The 20981-nt window shown below is 46.8% G+C and overlaps 1 protein-coding gene across 3 annotated transcripts; it reads right to left on the bottom strand.

Moving 5' to 3' along the window:
• Positions 1-3808: 3808 nt before the first annotated feature.
• PAX6 (paired box 6) lies at positions 3809-20718 on the bottom strand. 3 transcript variants are annotated; one of them, XM_010964721.3, is made up of 11 exons: positions 20661-20718; positions 16932-17062; positions 16091-16132; positions 15781-15996; positions 14816-14981; positions 8826-8984; positions 8267-8349; positions 7891-8041; positions 7675-7790; positions 4912-5062; positions 3809-4215 (listed from the first exon to the last, which is right to left on the bottom strand). In XM_010964721.3, exons 1-11 carry the CDS (start codon positions 20668-20670, stop codon positions 4130-4132), a joined length of 1311 nt encoding a protein of 436 aa, XP_010963023.1. In that variant the 5' UTR covers positions 20671-20718; the 3' UTR covers positions 3809-4129. The 3 variants fall into 3 exon arrangements, with proteins under 3 accessions (XP_010963023.1, XP_010963028.1, XP_074229160.1); XM_010964726.3 differs by lacking the exon at positions 16091-16132; XM_074373059.1 differs by lacking the exons at positions 16091-16132; positions 20661-20718 and having other exon boundaries at positions 16932-17319.
• Between the last annotated feature and the right edge of the window lie 263 nt (positions 20719-20981).

The following is a 20981-nucleotide window of genomic DNA, read 5'->3' as shown; positions in this document are numbered from 1 at the left end:
CGACAATGCCCAACAGTATTTGAAACATCCTCATATCTTTTAAATGTTTCTAAAACTTCTAAACCCTCTATGGTATTCATTTCTTACGCTAGGTTTGCCTTTCTTTAACATGAGTTAAACATTTTGACTGCTGGCGTCTGCTCAGGTGCTGGGGTTCTGAGACCTTCTAAATTTCTGTTTAGTGGCCACCAATTTCCACTTTTCTCTTCCTTTTATGCTTCATCTCCACCTCCAGGATCTGCAAATACTAACCCTAGACAAAATAAAACTACTTCAAAAGGAAGCAACACTCTGCAATCAATTCTCTGTCTATCTTTTAAAGAATCAGACACACAAATGGGCATACAAAGCGAAAGTGGGGGGGGGGTGCTATTCATTTGTTTAAGCCCATTATGAATGTCATTTCTAAAGCATCACATTAATTCTTTCCAAAGATAGTCACCATCAACACCACCAAATTTAAGCAATACTAACCCTAAGTACTTACACTTTGAACTTTAAAACTGAGCAGTGAAGTCATTCAAAACTGAGGCAAAATAAAAAAATAAATTTTTTAAAATAAAAAATAGATGAGGTTTACTCTTGGGAAACAGAAAAGGGAAGAACTTATGTTTGGCTTTGGTGAGCCAAACATTATACAGAGAAGAAAGCCTTTTTTTTTTTTTAATCTTGTTAACATTAAGGCCCAGAGTAAAAAAGAAATAAGCAGAAGAATATGGAAACCATCCTGAGATGACAAAAATTCACAAAACAAACCTGATTCTTAGAATAATACTGTTTGAATAAGCCTTAGGAAATCTAGTTATGATTTTTTTTGAAAAAGGAGGAAAAAAAATTATGTGAGCCATATCAAAAAGCCCAATTGCTTTCCATTTAAAAGGAGGCACTGCTTTGGGGTGGGGGAGGGATAGCCTAGGAATTCATTGTAGTAAAAAAAAAATTTGTTGACTCAGAGTAATATGAATGTTTCCTACTCAAACATTCAGCTTGAATTCTGTTCACCTGGTCTCCCTAAGTCAGTCAAGTTTGGAGAAAAATCAGAAGCTGTAAGTCTTGCAATTCTACCAAGGACATCACAAATAGATGGCCACAATCTTGGAAAACGGCATCAGAGCATCCCTGAAGAGTTCCCATTCATAAATATATAAATATACCTATCAATAAATAAATAAACAAAAACAAATTATTTCAAGAATGAGTCGAAGTCCACTTCTGTGCACTGCTTCCACACAGTGCCTGCCACACTGCCCCTAGGGGCGTGCCTGGCACTCCGTTCAAAAGGACAGCTCGTCTCCCTAGGGTGAGGGCAGAAGGCAAGGCAGCCGTCCCATCCCGCTGGACCAGAGGGCTTCTGCAGCTGAGCGGCCGCTCCTTCAGACTAAACCAGGCTGCTGACCCACTACGCCCTGGCAAGCCTGACCCTCAGAGGACAGGTATACATGCCCAAGTGCACACATGCAGCTCCACCGCTCCCACGACACTCCCCTTCTCCCGTCTCCAGCTCCTGCTCCCAAATGCCACACCTGGTTCTCCGAAGTCTCTGCTCTCTGCACAACAGAGCCGCGGGCCAGGACTGGGTGCCTGACCCTGGCCCAAATCACAGCCAGTTGGAACCATCCTCCTTGCAGGGGAGAAGTGAGCCAGCCAGCAGCTGCTGTACACACTCACACACAGCCCTCCTCTGACAGCTCCCTGGGCACATGTCCCTCAGGGAATGTAGGCTGCAAAATGTCAGGAGGTAGATATATTTGCATGGGCAACTGTACCAACAGTGTCTACATGTACACACTCTGCTGAAGTGTGCACGCGTGCAGGGCAGTCTAACAGTGAATCAAACCACGTCACACATACAAAAACTGTAGTCAGTGTTTCTCTAAATGTGCAGCAACTCTGGTGGAAAAAAATTATTAATATGCAGCATGCCAGAGAGATGAATCACAATTATCCGTTCACAAGTAATTCCTTAACTAGAAAATAGTAGATGTTGAATTAGAACGTTATTTTTTAAAGCCTCCAATTAATTCCTATGTTTCTGATCATCTGCTTTTGGGAATTAAAAAACAAAACCAAACAAGAGCAGAGTACTATTCAGTGGAAGTGTGTCTTTGTCCCCAGAGGTTTCTGCCTGTGCAAGCATTTAATCTAGACTGCCAGACCCCAAGCCTTTGACTGAAGTTTGCAGGAGAAAACTTATCTATGTTGACTTATATGTTACACAGAACAGCCAGAAATAAAAGTCTCAGACAGGCCTTTTTCACCCAACAAAGGCTTATTTTTTTCCATCCTTTGCTTGGGCTCAAGCACTCCTGCCCTGCGTGCCGCCACTTTAAACATGATCGGATCTGTGCTTCATTGCAAATAACAACTGACCAACAATGGGCCCTGCTTCATAGATTTGGGAATGTTTGGCTTAAGCTGCCAATGACTGAAGGCCTTTAACTCCCACCGGCCAGTCACAGTCCGCTTTGTTGTCTGTTGATGTGTCTGTGCTCATTATTCCTTGACATGCAACATCCCCCCTTCCACCCTCCAACCATCCACACCCGCACAGAAAGCGAGATTCAAATGGGAACAGCTGTAGTGGTTCAATGGGAAATGATGCCTCTTGTGCAAAGGGGAGGGAGACAGAAAAGGGAGAGGGCCTATTTGAGAAAGGCAACAGCTTTCAGGGAATCTTGTATAAGAAACCTACTTCTGAATATACTTCAGTGAAATCGCTGTTGAAGCAGGCTGACAATGGAAATCTGCCCAGATTGAAAATGCCAGCCTTAATTCAAAAGACGAGTCCTGGTTAATAGCTTGTTGCATTTTAAAATTATTTCTAGGCTGTGAGCTTCCGAATTAAATGGCTAACTGGGAAATATTACCATTTTGTGTATTGTATATATATTATGGTTATAAATGGGCACAGATCTACACACAGCTTTGTGGAATTTTTTTTGAACACATTTCCAACTTACAGTAGCTATAAGAATCATTTCTTTAAGGATGATCAGAATTTAAAATAGAGTATGTCTGAAGGTAACCACTGGTTTAGAATGTTAATCTAACATGGAAACAAAATTTGTAACACCACACTATAAGGTTAAAAAGAAAATAGTATAATAAAGGAAATACAAAGGCTTTGGCATGGTTTTTACAATCAACAATGGTTAATTTTGATATGTAGTTGTGAACAACTTCAAAACACTTAAGTTTAAAACTCTTGCAAGCACTTTTAATTGATTAGGAATGAATTCTAGATGCACAAAATGATTGGACTGTGAACAGTAATACAACTATATCTAAGAACAATTAACTTCCGCTGGCCAAAAAAGAAACTTATGATTGCATGAAAATGTGTATAAAACATCTATAGAATATTCTTGTCAAATATAAATGAAATTAACTTTATTATAGAAATCATTCTGAGGATTTCTAGGGAAGACAAATACTTACATTTTGACATAAAACAAATTGGATTATATCGAAAACACACTCTACCTTTTAGCTATCAACTTTTTTCTTCCTTGAATTTATATCTTACCCCTTTTTTTGCACATAAACTTCATCTGTTAACAACCTTTGGAAAAACCAACAGATACTTCTTACATAAATCTAGTGCATGTTGTTCCAGGTTTAATTATATGCAAAGGAATGATACAAACTTGGAACATCAGTCCATAAACTATGAACAGATGGGTAGAAGTATTCGATATATCTTGATAAAACTCTTAAAGTTGTGGCAAAGCTTGTTGATCATGGTTTCCTTTTTTTTTTTCTTTTTTGAACAACTTCATGACCAACACAGATCAAACATCCATCCAGTCTGCATTGTTCTTTTTTTCATTATAACATACAAATGCCCATTTACAAATAATACACCAAAATGAATAAAAGTTTGGATACCAAAATGAAGATTTGTTCCAACTGATACCGTGCCTTCTGTGTACAAAGGTCCTTGTTTCAAGTCCACTCCCCAGTGTTACGACACAGGACACAACTGCAGAACTGAAGTGCTTCTAACAGCCATTTTTCTCTCCTTCCTGAACGCCCAACTGTTGTGTCCACACAGTCACTGACCGAATCAACACAATATATCCTTTCTTTTTGTTTGTTTTTCTGATTGTTTTTTTTTTTGTTTGTTTTTTTACTGTAATCTTGGCCAATATTGAGACATATCAGGTTCACTTCCAGGAACTTGAACTGGAACTGACACACCAGGGGAAATGAGCCCTAGAAGTGGACGAAAGAAATAGCCATGTAGATATTCCCTTCGAGAGACAGGCATGGAGTATGAATTTATAGGTTTAAAAAAAAAAACTCTAATACTTTCTAACATGTTAACTGTATTTAAATTTTTTTTAAGTCTTACAAACAAAAGCAACACCTTCAGAAACCAGATAACATGTTTACACATCCTTATTGAATCCCAAGCTCCTCCACCCAAACCACCCCCCCAAAAAAAAAACTCCATTTGTTTGTATGTTTGGAATTTCAGCAAGAAAACTTGTCTGGAAAACCAAAGAGGTACTTTTTCAGCCGCAATGAAAGGCACAGAGGGGCTAGGAGGGAAGTGAGGTCTTCCAATAGACTCAGGGGGCCTTACAGTTGGGCTTTGGCTGATGTAATCATTCCTCCTCAGAAGATTTACATTTTCAGGCCTTATCTTTATATACAACTTTCGTGACCAAATTCAGGAAAAACAGTTTTGGTTTTTTTGTCAAAATGGCATCAAAAGTTCCCAGCTGGCTTGACTGAATTTCCCTTTTTAATCCGTTCTCCCCAGAGAAGTGAGCATCAGAGAGTTAAACATCCCATCCCACAAGGCTAGGAGATTCCTTCTAGGTAAACTTTGAGTGAAGGGAGATCACCTGGCAAAAGAAGCTGCAAAGGCCACCTCTGCGCAGCCCGCGGAGAGCGGCAGCTCACCTGTGGAAGTGGTGCCCGAGGTGCCCATTGGCTGACTGTTCATGTGTGTCTGCATATGTGGTGGGGTGTAGGTATCATAACTCCGCCCGTTGACCGAAGGGCTGGTGGGCAGCATGCAGGAGTACGAGGAGGTCTGGCTGGGGACGGGGGGCTGAGAGGAGAAAGGCAAACCGGTGGTTACTGAGAGACACACCGCACAGCCATATCCCCAGGCTCCCACCTCCCCAGGAACCCTGCCAACAAGTCTGATCACTGACGATGCCCTCGGGTAAAGCACGGGAATTCCATATGATAACTCTACGATCCAGCCTCCAACCAGTCCTTCTATTGGCCACTGCTAAAGTTGCCTATGCACTAAAGTTTTTAAAGAACCAAAAATTCAGACAATTGTCTGGCTAGACGGTTGGCATTATTCATAAAATTAATAGAATTTTTGCCCATTTTTATCTTGGACCTCTGCTGGCACCTTTAGAGAAACTGTAACATGAGGACTTCCATAAACACATACTCCCTCTCCCACAAATCCAATTTATTTGGCAATCCAGTGACATCCTCCCTGCCCCAAACCCTGTATCTCAAGCTCTGAGGCAGAGAACAGCGGGAGGAGCTCACCGTAAAGTTTGGTTTAGGGACCTTGAAAGCCCTTCATAGTTGAACTCATGGATTTAAAGAGCCTTTGAAGAAGCAGATCAGTCATGATCTCAGCCTGAAGTAGTCAGAAGTGTCAGTAAAACCCTAGCCCCATCCTGAGAATCAGCTGTGACTTCCTTAGAGCCCCCAAAACTGACATTGAGTTTTACCCACAAAACTGCGTGGCTGTGCTCTAAGTGTCTGGAATCATGATATTGAAAAGATAAACCTTTTTCTTAATTAAGGAAAAAAAAATACACAGAGCTGGGATGGAACCCCTCATGAGCTCTCACGGGGCTATGCCAGAACAGCAAGCTTGGGGTGAATTAACAGGGGCACAATGTCAAGAACAAGGGACATGATGGTACTCTCTGCTCTGTAAACCAGAAATGTTTAACATTCCAAGACCCATATCCTCAGAGAGAGGGATGTATTAAAGAAAGTTCAGAGGAGAACACCCACCCTTTGCAAAATGGTTGAAGATTTTGGTCAACAGGATAAATTGATGGACAGACAAAACAGCTCTCACCCCACTCCAAAATTCAAAGAGCAATTTTCTCTGCATAGTAGAATCATTGTTAAATGTATTTTCTTTATGTCTTATGAATGTATGTATGGTTTGAATGATGTATGTACAATTTTTAAAAGTCTGTATTTGAAAAAAAATTGACCCACACCAGTCTACATGTGGAAACAACCCTAACAGAATAGCAGCATCTATTTAATTGTTTCCAGTTGTTTTCTCTCACACACATTTTTTATCTTCATAGAAACCTAGATGTTGCTACAATTTACAAAACTGAACAAGACACTCAGTGGCCTTATTAAAGTCAGAGTGATGCTAACACCAAGTTCAAAGAGGCAAGCAGGCCTTCAGGGCCCTGCCAGAACTTCAGCTTGCATTTGTTTCTAATTCCTGAAATCACTTCCTCTAGGCAACCTTGACTTCTGGAAAATTCCAAGGCAGTTGTAGCAACACCAACTAATGGGCTGTTAATCCCTTAATTTACATTAATTGCTCCATGGCCAATAATATCCAAATGTAATAAAAATAGACGTCTGAATAATGCCTCTGAAGGTGCTTATCTAGCTACTCTTTTATATTAGTCTAAAGACTATAAAATATTTATGTTGGTGTGATTTGGATTAGAAATCCAGCAAAAGATGCTCAGTAGAGAATAACCCCAGGTCTGTTTCCATCAGGGGCTCATGCTGGCCCATCTCATGCTGTCTGGCATCTCTAACTGCTGCCCACACAGAACAGGAGTTCTGGGAAAGTCACTGCAGAAGGCCAGTTTTTTCGCCATCAAGAATCTCTCTGGCTCCAAAGTACACCCCACCTGCCTTCTACAACTTCCATCACAAAGGGTTAACCTAGTACAGAGCCTAGAACATGTAGGGGCTGATAAATATTTAGGATGGAATTGAGAGGAGGAGCAGGTTTTATAGAAAGTGAATACTCTTTTTCAACTCTTCCAGGCACCTAGGAACACCACAAACTTGTCACACAATTCATGGCAAAGTTACACTAAATTTCTAGCAAAACCTTCCATCCCTTTTTTTATTGTAAGGTATAGAAAGAAAACTAGCTTTTCTCTGTGTTAAGTGTATTGCACTATGCAAATGCGAATCCCGTTTCTGATCCTGTTTTTCTTCCTCACTAGTTTATCACAAACATCCTAAATAATATCCAAAACGCATATACAGAATGTATTTATTAAAATGAACATATTTATATAAACCCAATTTTTTACGTTTACCAACTCCTTACTATCTACTAACTTGCCAGCTTTATTTCATTTTCACTTTCTGGTGCAAGTTTCACTGGTCCCCAGAACATGCCCCCTTCTCACCCAACTTTATCAAACTGACATTCCCTACGAGCAAAATGCAGACTATCTTGACTAAACATCAGGTTTTTATTTTATTAAAGGCATGAATCAATCAATTAATCAATCAACTAAAAGACTGGACTGACTGACTGCATTTCGGATCTCACTGGTCAAGCCAATCATTATATTGGGAAAGGCTCCCAAAAGTACACACAGGGCCATTGAGGTCTGCAGGCCTCAACCCACTCCTCACTTCTTCTCCCAGGGTCCTGTTAAGCAGGCCGCCTCTGGCCTCACTTACTTGCATAGGCAGGTTATTCGCCATGGTGAAGCTGGGCATGGGCGGCAGCGCACTGTACGTGTTTGTGAGGGCCGTGTCTGTTCGGCCCAACATGGAGCCAGAGGTGAAGGAGGAAACTGCAGGGAGAGGCACACGACAGACGGTCATGGTGAGGATCAAAGCCAAGGGTAAACAGGCTGAAACACACTTATGAGGAGTATTCATATTCCAAATTACCAGGCGTGGTGGGTTGTGGGATTGGCTGGTAGACACTGGTGCTGAAACTACTGCTGATAGGAATGTGACTGGGTGTGTTGCTGGCCTGTCTTCTCTGATTCCTCAGCTTTTCTTCTCTTCTCCATTTGGCCCTTCGATTAGAAAACCATACCTGGAAATCAGATGGAACAGGTGAGCCCTGCGCCTGCTGCCAGCTCCTCCCCACTCCTGGCATGTCCGCTGTCCTCCTCCCCCAGCCCCCAGCGGTGACAAAGCATTCAGCAAACTGAGTCTTTGACTATTTATATAAACAAAAGGCGTTCCTTAGAAGCATCTGTGTCTCTAGAAAAGGCAAATGCTATGAATCACAAAGCATGAACACACAGTCCCTGGGTACCTGTATTCTTGCTTCAGGAAGATCTATTTTGGCTGCTAGTCTTTCTCGAGCAAACACATCTGGATAATGGGTTCTCTCAAACTCTGAAAGAGTAAGTTGCATTTTCTATGTTGTGCCAGAATTATACAAAATATGTCAATCAAACCTTGAATCAAGCTGGTTCTTGCCTCCCCACTTCTGTCACCTCCAACCAGTTCTCTTTAAAATGCTACTACTATTAGCATTGATTATACTTGAACTATCCCATCAGAAGCAAATTCTATTTTCTTTGGAATGACATTCATTCAAGATCTCTTCTGTGGCCTGAATTAGCCATATCATTATTTTTTTTTTTCTTTATGAGAAGTCAGACTTTTCGTCTTTGAATTACTGGTACATGAAAAGAAGAAAGGAAACACACACTGAAAAGATGCCCAGAAAAAAAAAAAAAAAAAAAAAGACAGAAAAAGAAACCTTTTCAGATCTCTGTACAAGGGCCCTGGCTAAATTTAGCTCTTTGTACTGAAGATGTGGCATTTACTTTGATTTACTGCTTCTCTACTTTGAAAAACTCCATCACCTTTCTCCAGGGCCTCAATTTGCTCTTGGGTAAAGGATGTTCTATTTCTTTGCAGCTTCCGCTTCAGCTGAAGTCTCATTTGGGCCTCATCTGAATCTTCTCCGTTGGAACTGATGGAGTTGGTATTCTCTCCCCCTCCTTCCTGTTGCTGGCAGCCATCTGGAACAAAAAGAATAGGACAGTAAGAGAAATTTGGAATAACTTGGAGCCTCCAAAAGGAGCCTCAAATAGCCACAAACTCCAAGAGCAGTCTATTCTGACAGTCTCACCAAAACTCCCAAGGTAACTGTCAGCCTTCATTCAATAAAAGATGTTAGTGACCTATGTTACCTGACCACCATTTTCTTTCTGTCTTGATCAAGATGAGACTGTACAATTTAGATACTAACACATACTCTGATTATCTTAATGCCACTCTTAATGCCACTCTATATATTTTGTTGAATAACAAAACAGGTGCTAAAGTTTCCAATTAAAATGATCTTTCATAACTAATCTTGACTCTCCAAATGCCTCATCCAGTTCCTTTTCCTTAGAGAATTTATTTACCTATGGCTGTGTTGGGAAAATAAGAGAGTGATGTTCAAGATTTCAGCTGATCTATAATCAGTAATTCCTATCTAATCAATTAGATGTTGATAGGTTTGTAGAAAATGCTATTAAGAAACCAAACCAAGCTTGTAATCTTTAAAAAAAATATTTATCTAGTTTTTATTTGAATTCTGCACAGTCAATTTCATTTTAAAGGTTGTGAATTTAGAAGTGCTCGCATTGTTCTGCAGTTTTATTCAACTATTGTATGAGTGCGCTTTGCCTTGACACCTATTACGAGCACAGCTGTAATTATATCATCACCAAGAACAGGCTATAATTGCTGAAAATGGAATTTTATATTTAGATAAAAGGACTGTCCATTCTTTGTAATGTGTTGCACCAGAGAAAAGTAAGATTTCTTTTAAATTTTTAACGTGTAATTTTAAAAAAGAAATAGTAGAGAGTTCACTAACTAGCTAAATACGCTATGCTGCAGCTGAATCCTTGGCATATCATTTAAGTGGTACATTTTTAATTAGGGCATTTCCACCACTTTTAATGTAATTTCTATCATTAAACAGGGGAAAGTTTTATTGTTTTCCCTTGCTGCATGGAGGGCAAGATGTGCATGCTCTAAGGCTAGCTGTCTCCTCTTGCGCCTGGCTGGAGAGGCCACAGCCTGTCTGAAGGGAAGGACTCAGCCCTGGTTGGGCCCCTAGGGCCACTGCATGCTAGGTCCAGGGTCTTGGGTCCTGAGGCCCCCAAGGGATACCAACAGGGGCTGCCCACCCCCATCCTAGAAACTTGGTCAGTGGGGGGGAGGGGCCTCTAGGGGGCCTTGGTGGGAATCGACTTGGCCAGGAATATCATTTATAACCAGGAGACAATAGGCAGCGCCTTCAAAGAGTTCAGGGAATTGTGACAGGATCTAGTGGGATCTTTTCAGGAACTTTGAAATGTTTTAAAACCCCAACTTTCTCCCCCATTTAAACAGGCGGATTCATCGGCACTGGCCACCATATGGGCCCTTGGAGATCTATTGAGATGACCACCAACACTTGAATAGCGAGGGGCTGCTTTTCAGCGCCGCACAATGCCCCGCGAGTAAGGGAAACTATTAAACTCCTGGGGCAGGAGCGTTGGCAAACTTTCGTGGGCAGAATTTTGAGGCCACAATGAGCGCGGACAACAAAAGGATTCTCTTGAGGCGTGCAGCGGGCCACATTGTGTTACAAGAAGCCCAGTCAACAGACTTTTCAGTGAAGTGTGTTAACCCCTCTGCTCTGCTATCATTAATCACTGTCCGAAGTGCGGGCGCCTCAATGCTATTTAGGGCGCTTAGTTGGGGGGAATGGATGGGGGGCCAGGACAGGGGGTGGAGGAAGGCAGGGGCGGTGGATGAGGACCGGGGGCTTGTGGTGGGGGTAGTGAGCGGGGCAGGCAGGGAGAGTGGAGACCAGGGTGCGGGGTGTGGGGGAGGGAAGCCGGGAGGAGGGGGTGGGGGCCTGGCTGGGGGGTTGGGGGAGTAGGAGAGGGAAGAGGTATAGAAAGATGGAGGAAGACAGAAGGCTCCGAAGAGACAGAGGCTGGAAAGGTGTAAAGACAGAAAAGAGCGCTGAAAGGAAAAAGAGAGGAGAGGGTCCAAGAAGATGAGGAAAGAGAAAAAGGAAGATGACAGAGAGAGAGACTTTGTGAATGGGCCGTGGCTCTACTTTCGGTCCTGTTGCGCTACATCAAAAAGGTGGGGGGCATCGAGGGAGCTGCTCAGCTGAGGGAGTGACGCTCACTAATGTGTGCCTGCACCAGTGTCTGCGCTAATTTACTGCCCCAAGTTTCCCGGTGACTTTTCAAAGTGTTTTCAGGGAACGAAATGAAGAGTTCCTTTTATATTCGGATTTGGTCAACGAGGAAGACTTTAGAAATACACGTTTTGGGCCAACTAGAAAGGCCCATCAGTTATTGTTTTTGGAAAGCACAAACGAAAACCAGCGATCATTCGACCTTTAGGGATGGGAGCGCTGTGGACAACGCAATCCCATTTCGCCGGAGTGACCACTCACGCCTTCAGGAGGCCCCACCTCAGTCCTTTTTCTGGCACATTCGATCTCGCCAATTAAACAAAGCTACTGGGTCTGCCTCAGAAGACCCCAGCAGATAGCATTCTCTGCTCGGGTTTCTTCTCTGACGTTTTCCTAATTTTAAAAGGTGGACATTTGCACACTCTCTTCCTCTCCCTTTCTTCCTCCCTCCCACGACACCCCCTCCCCACGCACACACACAACCACACTCAGAAAGCAGGCGCAGTGCTAACTTCAGAACAGACATTTAAGGGGAAGAAAGTCAACGAGGATGAGGAGAGCTCGTTTTTAAACCTCTTTGTGAGGGGCGTGGGGGAAAAACACAACAGTGGAATTAGAGGCTCGTCAGGAGAAACCCTTGGCTGCAGGATCCCTCCGCGACCCGCAGAGCGAGCGTGCACCACGGAAAGTTTGTTTGCTACTCAAAGTAGCAACTGTTCGCAGCCAGGCAAGGCCGGAGAGGTCACTCTTAGACTGGGCGCCGCCGCCCCCCTTTTCTCTTCAATGGATTTACCTTCCACTCTTAAAGCTTTTAGCAAAATAAAACTAGAAGTTGGATCTCGAATTCCCCACATGATAAACCTAAGTGGCAGACAATTAAGATATCTTCTTTAAAAGGCGCCCCCTCGGAGCGCAAAGAAGGGGCCTTCAATGGGCGCCGTCCACCTTCCAGCCTAATCCGCGAGAAGGCGAGTGAAAGCGCCTCCCATTATCCCGGCCCCAGGACCATCTGACGCTCGGGACAGGATTTGTTTCCTGGAAGAAGGAGAAGAGAAAAAAGAAAGAAAGAAAGAAAAAGACGCTGGGAAATAAAATCATTCCTTAGTTTCTTAGTGTCTTAATCAGTGAGGCGGAAAACAAGCAAGAAAAGATAGCAACCCGGTTGCGGCACCTTTTCAGCTCTAGAGCGCGGATCAAAACATTGTAGCATCTGTTGAAAAAGAGACTGACTAAATCCTATAGAAGGGCCTGGGTATTATGGGGAGGGGTGGGAGGAGATAAGAAAAAGTGTCTCCGTGATCCCTAAAACCACCAAATCGCTGGAGAATTGGGGCTGGATAGAGTTGTCTCTTGTTGTTGTCAGCCCACGTCGTCGCAATTTTATTCAACGCCGCATGTCGTTGATCAGATGGAAACCATATTTGTCTCCCTCTGAGACCTAACCTCGCCTTATGCTTTCGGAGTAATGGACTCTTTAAAACCCAAAACCGGCTCCCTGGGCCGGGAAAAAGGGCGGGGGGTTGGTGGGGTCTTCTTGGAGCAAAAAGGTCCGAGGACTCCCGGTGCTCGTCAGCCGCCGCCACCAGCGGCCCCCATGCCGGGGACTCCGCGCTCCGCTGGCGCCACGCGTCTTCCCCACTCAGCGGGGGCTGCGGGCAGGCCCAGGGACCAGGCCCAGGAGTGGAGGCTTTTGCGGGGCGGAGGGGGAATTGGCAGTTGGTGAGCTAGAATGCCCTAGCAACTGGGCGTCTGAAAGTTAAAAGCTCCTGAACTAGCGCCACCTCCCGCCCCAGCCTCCACCACCAGGTCCTTGCAGTTAGGCTCTCGCTTCCCGCCCTCACGATCCCATCAACGAAAAGCTGCCCCAACCCAGCTCCACCTCTGGTGGCAGTGGAGGGGCTGGTAGAGCTGCTGCCCTCGGCTTCGGTCCGAGCTCTGGGAAGCAGGAGTCGGGTGTCCGTGTTCTAGGCCCCGGGCAAACATGAGCCCTCGCGCCCAGGGCTCAGCCCTCAGGCCCGGCCATTGCGCCCCCAGACCCCCTAGCCTGACAAGGCAGGGGAGGGGCTGCCGAGACCTCAGTTTGCCGGGAAGCTGGGGGCGGGCAACCGGGAGTGCGAAGTTCGGGCGTCACTTGGGTGTGTCTGGTGTGCGCACGTGGGAACCCTACAGTTTCAAAGGTCAGGTGAGGGTGTGGTGGTTGCTCCCTAGTCCTCACCAGAGGCACGAACCCGGAAAGCCGCGGTTCGGCCCGATCCGGCGAGCAGGCTGGCAGGTCGCCCAGGGGAGCCGGGGCCCCGAGCGTAGGAAGGCCTCGGCCGGCAGAGCGGCCGCGCTGGGAAACACGGAGTCAGCGCTTTGCTCCCTATCTTCCCAGTGTCCGTCCTATATTGTTTTCTGCTCTTAAAACTGACATGTCTAATTGGCAATTGGTGCCGAATCGTGTCCAGAGGTCTCTTGTGGAACATTTCTACAGCTGTCTCCTTCAACTAGACGCTTATTCATGTCGCCTTAATGAGAAACAAAACGTTCTCTAATGAGCAATTACAGAGCGACAGGATTGTTCCCATAACAAATTCTTGCGAGTGACAGAAGCATCCTTTGTACCAGATATTTCGCATACTGTTACCGATTTTCCCTCCTCTAGCCCGGCTCCGCGGAGGCGCGGGGCACCCAGAGAGGGTCCGAGAGCGCACGGACGCGCCGGCAGCCCCGTCAGCGTCCCCGAGCCGCCGCCCCCGGGCGGGAGCCCCCAGGCTTCGCTGTGCTCCGGGGAGTGAGACGCCACGTCCCATTATCCCGCATATTATCTCCTTGTCACGAGGACAACAAATACCTATTAATCTTCGGAGTAAACTGTTTCCTATTCTTGACCAAGCTACCTCGGTGTATGAGGGGAGGGGAGAGCCAACCGACTCGGCCCCACCCCCATCTGCTCCTCTTCCTCCATCCCTTCTTACAGATCCTGGGACAGTCCAGGTTCTATCTTTCCTCCCAGCCCCAGAGTCGCTCCCGGCACCCCGAAATCTGGCTCACAGTATCCTCATCCTACTCTTCTATTCAGTCGCCACCCACAGAGAGTGAGAACCAGAGGCCCAGAGGGGAGTAGGAGGTAGGAGCCCAGAGGGTAGGGTTGATTTAAGTTAGGAGATCATTTCCAATGCCCATCCTCAACTCGGCCCTGCATCTCACTGCTCCCTATCCCTTCTCATATGCACCCTATTCATAGTCACATAATTTGTCAATTACAGCAAAAAGCAAAACGATACAATTATGTTTACCTTGCAGTCTGTCAGTGTGTTAACTTGTCACACTTCTACAGCAAGGGGGCTCTCCGTGCATTTTAATGGCAAATTTGAATAGGGCACCACGCAGCTAGCTCTGTTCTAGCACTCGCATACTCCTGCCCATAACACACTCAAGCACACACACCAGCCACATTCATACTACTCCTGACATACACAACCCTTGAACTCCCAGGCCAACCAGATAGTTCTACAAACACCACTACAAAGCAAGTCAGTGTGTCCCAAGCCTTTGAAGAGTCTCTGCACTACATTCTCCAAGCACAAAAGCCCCCAGAGAGGGAAAAGGTTAGGGGAGAAGATGGGAAGGGGCTGCATATATGGAAAGTTTGAAGATGGATGCTTGGGTTTTTACCTTGCGCAGGTTGCCCTGGCACCGATGTCCCCGGATACCAACCCGGGCGGGTGCCCCAGCTTCCGGTCTGCCCGTTCAACATCCTTAGTTTATCATACATGCCGTCTGCACCCATCTGTTGCTTTTCGCTAGCCAGGTTGCGAAGAACTCTGTTTATTGATGACACCTGCAAATCAAACCAAAATCAAACCAAATGGTAGTGTCTCCTGAAGACAGGCTTGCCCTGTCTTAAGTCCCCATTTCAGCATCTCCACCCCTTAAAGAATGACCCATAATACATTAAAACCAAACCAAACCAAACCAAACCAAAAAACAAAAACAAAAACAAAAACAAAAACCCTCCCAGCCACCCTGGGACAGTGGGTGGATTTGCAGAGACATCGTGGAAAGAATGCCAGCCATCACTTTGAACATGGAAACTGAGTTAGTCAGATAATTGGAAGACTGGGGAGGAGGTCCTTCACTGTTGCTCAGTGTCTCTGGTGACCTAACTCACCTGGTTGCTTTATTTTGTTAAAGATCCCCCCCTCCAATATTGAGACTTGGCTTAGAGCTTTCATTCACTTTATTTGTTTTATATTAGGATAGAAATGGATATTTCACACCCGAAGGAAGGAAGGTTCAAGCAGGTGGATTTGGAGGAAGCTAGAATCTGGTTTTTATTTTCATTTTCCTTCCAAATTCAAGTGCTTTTCTCTGCGTGTCTCTGCCTTCTACTTCGCCTCATGCAAATTAGGTAAATAACCCCACACACTTGACTCCCATTTTCCAGAAGGTCAAAAAAAAAGGTCAAGGTGCTCCTCTCAAGATCCCCAGGTACAGAGGAGACAAATGTGGAGCACGGAGGAGAGAGAGAAAGAAAGACACTGGCAGGAGGACAGCAGGGGGAGGTAAAGAAAGAGATGGTATATAGGAAAGAGCATGGAGCTTAGGGCAGGGAGGGAGAATGTTCTCAGTGAACTTACACTTGGTATGTTATCGTTGGTACAGACCCCCTCGGACAGTAATCTGTCTCGGATTTCCCAAGCAAAGATGGACGGGCACTCCCGCTTATACTGGGCTATTTTGCTTACAACTTCTGGAGTCGCTACTCTCGGTTTACTACCACCGATTGCCCTGGGTCTGATGGAGCCAGTCTCGTAATACCTGCCCAGAATTTTACTCACACATCCGTTGGACACCTGCATAGGGGAAGTGGACAGAAAACCACATTATTAATAATTTCAAGACAAAAATAAAATTGTTTAAGTATGCATTAAACAATGACAAGCTTACGTTTTGATTGTCCAGCACTTGGACTTTTGCATCTGCATGGGTCTATAACACAAAAATATACCTTCAATGGTATGAGAACTTACTGTAGAGAGTTTTTTCTTAAAATTACATTTGTAGCCCTAAAAACTACAAATATGATGATACTTTCAAACAGTTTGAACTAAAAAAAAAAAAAACTAATTTAAAAGTTTGTAAAACTGTTTTTGAAAATAAACACTGCCTGAAGATGCATCAAAATGAAGTCAGATTAAATTTTTTGATCTGACCTTGTTTAAAATTGTGTTATGCTTTAACGAGCAAAGGGGGGAAATAAACTGAATTCTTATTTTTCCTTTAAAAATATGCCCAATTGAGTAAATGTGAACAGGGAGGGAGGCAAACAGCATTTGTCTTTTTAAATCAATATATATTCTTCATGAATATGAAGAAATCAAACAAATATCTCAAACTCTGAGGTAAGCATGGGATGAGGGAGCGGGGAATGAAATTATGCTGGTTTGTATAACTCACTTTATTATCATTCATAAACTGTTACCACAATGAATGTTTTCACCAAACAAAAAGAGAAAGTTGTGGGTTTTGGTTTTTTTTTAATTCACACACACAATTTTTTTTCTTAAGCAGATGAATTATCTTATGTGACTGACCCAGGTTGAAAGAGATCGGGAAGGATGGTGGAAGGAAAGGGGAAAGCGGAAGGCAGGGGAGTGGGGTGGGGACTGGAGTGGGGGGTGAGGGTGGGGGGTCCATAATTAGCAGCGTTTACAGTAAGAAATGAAGAGAGGGCGTTGAGAGTGGAGGGCCGCGGGGGCGGCGAGTGGGGCGGCGCCGGGAGGATCACCTGCAGAATTCGGGAAATGTCGCACGGCCGGGCCCCGCTGTGAGCTAGCTCTACGATCTTCTGCCGGGTGGAGTCCGGCAGTGGCCGCCCGTTGACAAAGACACCACCGAGCTGATTCACTCCGCTGTGACCTGAGGAAAGGGAGAGGAGAGCAGAGCAGAGAGGAGACGAGGGGAAGAAGAGTACAGAGAAAAAGGATGAGGGAGAAGGAGGAAGAGGAAGGAGGAGAAGGAGAAGAAAGAGGAGGAGGAGGAGAAAGAAGAGAAGACAACCACAATGCATCCTGAGCTCCCTGCCAACCCCAGCCAACCTCAGCCATCAGGTCCCTGCTATCGATCAAAAACGACAACAGGACCTCGCAGTCATGCGGGGCAACGAGCAGACCAGCCCAAACACAGCCGAGCTCCTGCCCACCAGACTGCAGAAGCGCCGTGCAGACACATGCCAATGAGCAAGAACACACGCACCTCACTATCGCCTTCACTCCAGACGAGTCCCCAGCCCTCCGCTGCCCTTCATAAGCACCCCAGTCAGCCTCTGAACCCGCAAGGTGCAAACAATCGGCTCAAAAATATCCTCCCAAAGACTTCCTCTGAGTGTCACGGCAAAGCGTGGGTTCTACGAAACCCACATTGAATCTCCAACGTGTCTGCATTGTTAGAACTGTGCTAGCAAATCCTACAGCTCTTCAACACTCCCTCGTACGCTAGAGTCCAGAAATGGTTGCTGTCACACTCTGAACTCTGACGAAGGCACCACACAAGCATGGGTTAAAAAAAAAAATGGAGGAGAAAAGGGAAAGAAGTAGGGAAGAACCAGAACAGCAAATCTGTGGCTAGTGTCCCCTAACCTGGGTTTCAGCACCTCCACTGTAGGCTTGAGGGCCAGAGCCCCTGATCGGCTCCAACCACAAAGTAGTCTGCCTGCTGCAGTGGGGCGGAGAGCTGGGAGTCTATTAGCACCGCCACAGCTCGCTTTACTTCCGCTGCTAAACAAGGCCCTCCCCACGGCCAGGGACAGATATAAGCAAAAATAAAAAAGTGAAAAGAAAACGAAAAGACCACACCCCAGAGTCCCCTATCCCTCCTTTATCTTGTTATCCCACAACCTCACCCCATTGTCTAATCTTAGGTAATAGGGAGAGGGAGTTAATGCCTCTCTGTAGCCCCTTCCCCAGAAACCACAGCCGCACAAATAAAGCCAATTGCCGATTTCCACTTCCTTAAAAATCTCCAACCTGCAGCCCCGACTCTAGAGAGCAGCCCTTCCAGGAGAAGACGTGGCTCTCCGCTCAGCTCTCCTCTCTTCTCCTCTCCTCTCTTCTCCTTGGAGCCTCTGATAAATTGACTCCAGGAGTCTGAGCTTCTTAGCAATAAATAAGCTCCAAATATAGAAGAGGGGGGAAAATATGATGAGCCTCTCTGACATTTGTCTTTAAAATAAAACTAGCTGCACGTCAAGTTTGAGCTTAATTTCTGGAAATAGGCGGAAGTCGCTCTGGATCATGCATGGAAGGCTAATTGAAAAGATCAGTCGGGGCGCTTGTGGCAGCCTTGTCACTTTGTGACAGTGCTCCGCTCCGGGAAATTGCATCGTCACGACAAACGGGACCGTGATAAAACGACCCTTTCCGTCCCTATTTGTAGATCACTCAGACGAGATTGAACTGCACTCATTTCCCCTTCGAGGGGAGCCGTGTTTTCAGGGTAGCCGAAGGCTTGGGGCAGAGGTGAGGGGGGGCGTCTGACTAAGGCGGGTGCTGGAGCCTCAACTCGATGAGAAGTGACAGGCATTAGGGGGATCTGGGCTCCGGCCGGGCCCAGCGTGAGAAGGGACGTCGCCGGGACACCGCTTCTCCAACAAAGCAAGGCCTACTCCGAGCTTCCAGTTTCTCCTAAATTCATTTCATTGCCTTCCTTTGCCTTGAAAGACCCTTCTATTGCTCCAGCTAAGGGGCCTCCCCCTTGGGCAAAGAGAGTCTTCCGGAAAATAGGCTGTCTCACAGAGACTGAGACTTTCCAAACTTCATGCACAGCCTAGGCAGCTCCCAATCTAGGAATGCCAAGGCATGTGAGGCCGCCTAATCCTAGACCTCCCTCTTTCTCCCCCAGTGCAAAAAGCGATGTGCCACCACCTCCCCAGCACCGGCGGGTGCTGCCCAGGGCCAGATAGCCTCTGCCAGCATCGAAATGGCAGCGAGGAAGCGCAGCTCTAAATTCCCCTTCAGAGGTTAAGCCTCAATCATTGTGTCCCTTCCCTAGGGATGGCTGGCGCTCTCGCCCAGTGGTGATGATTATGCGCCTAGAATTCAACCACGAAGCATCTAATAGGAAAACATATGGTGTCAATTTGGATGCTCTGGGCCTCTCGCACACCCGGGAGCGAGCAGCACAAAGCCCTGCAGGCCTGCCTGCGACCCCGCACCCCTCGGGGCCCGCCTGCCAGGCCGCAGTGGCAAACGCTCAGCGCCATGCACCCCAGCCTGGCCAGCCTGAGAGCCAGCGGCTGGGGACACTGAGCTGTAGGGGGAGAACACAGCAGTCAGGAAGGGTGGACAGAATCCTAAGCCTCGCCTTGGAGCCAAGCCCCAGGGCCTGTCAGGTTCTGCACAACTAAGCTGCCTTAAAGTTCACCACCTTTGCTTCCTCTCCTATGCTCCACACCCACCAGCTGCAAAAGCACCAGGGGGTGGCTAGCGTTTCCAGGACAGATGGATTTGGGTGCTGCGGACCCTCCTCCATCTGCAGTTCGGCAAGGGAGGGTTGCTAGAAGACTTAGGCCTTTCTGCACTCCTTAGAGCTGAGCCCTTAAACGGCATCCAGACTGCACACCTCAACCAGGGCCTAGTTTCACTGGCCTCCAGGCTCCCAGACCCAGGCTCCAGACATGCCGTGTCCCGTACTGGTACCCATGAACTGGCCAAGCAGGAAGGTGGGCCAGGGGCCCGAGTTGGGTGGGCAGAGGTAGGATGGGAGGCACAAGAGCTGGGGAATCAAAGACACTGTGGACCTGGAATGACCAGGACCCACACCGTTGCAACTACCAGGGCAGGGCTTCTCCAACTCCTTGGCTCGACCCCCATTCTGTTCCCACACACAGTAAACCTGCTCTGGCAGGCGCCCTGTAACAGCCCTATGATTCAAGTGTACCACTTCCACCTCACTGCAGGCCTGGGCGCCCTGCTCCCCTAGCCTTCCAGGCCCCTATCCGGAGTGAGGAGGGGAGGAGCTGCCCTGAGAGTGACTGAGGGAGGAGAGCCCCCACCCCACCCGGACGGTAGAGACATTCAGTCTTGGCTAAGCCCAAAGGGGCCTCCTTCTCGTGCAACTAGGAGAAGCCTCCGCCCCGCCCTGCTCAGCCCAGCCCCTCTCTCTGGGGTCAGAGACCGGGCAGGGGCGGGGAGGGGGTGTGAGTCACAGGATTTGGGGGGATGGGGTTTCTCTACCGCAGCTTCGCAAACTCTTGCGGGCTGTTCTAAAGGGCCCAGCCCCTGTTCTTCCAGGAGGGAGAACAGAGCAAACACCCTCCCCTCTTGGGTTGCCGGCGCAGAAAGGGGTGCAGCTGCCTCGGGTCCCTGGGCCTCTTCCCTCAAGCAGGGCGGCCTGGCCAGCACTGACGCCGTGAACCTCTGTGCCCTCCCTTGACCCACGAGTCTGTGCGTCCCCAGCCCGAAGTCCAAAGTGTCCCCAGCCCGAAGTCCAAAGTCTGAGAAATACCGGAGGCACTTACTGTTCTGCATCTTGGCGCTGGCTGGGGGCCGCGAGATCCCACGGGGCTCGAGTATGGGGCTCTGCTAGCAAGAATATAGGCATTAATCCTGGGTGCACTCCAGGTAAGCCTACATCCCAACAGAGGATGACCTGGAGCCAGGACAGAAGAAAGCCCCTTCTTTAAGGAAATGATCCACTCAGTCGCTTAGGGCAATGTGAGGGTCATCCAGTTCTGCCCTCCAGTGCATGCAGCCTACTCTTTGGACTACAAATACTCCAGTACTCTCAATCTGTTTTCCCCAAACCACTTAGTAGTTAACCCTTTAATCAGGAGAATCAG

This window comes from Camelus bactrianus, chromosome 10 (assembly GCF_048773025.1).
Source record: "Camelus bactrianus isolate YW-2024 breed Bactrian camel chromosome 10, ASM4877302v1, whole genome shotgun sequence".
In the NCBI taxonomy this organism is placed as follows: Eukaryota; Metazoa; Chordata; class Mammalia; order Artiodactyla; family Camelidae; genus Camelus; species Camelus bactrianus.
The sequence above is the reverse complement of the archived record's forward strand: the minus strand, read 5'-3'. Positions and strand labels throughout refer to the sequence as shown.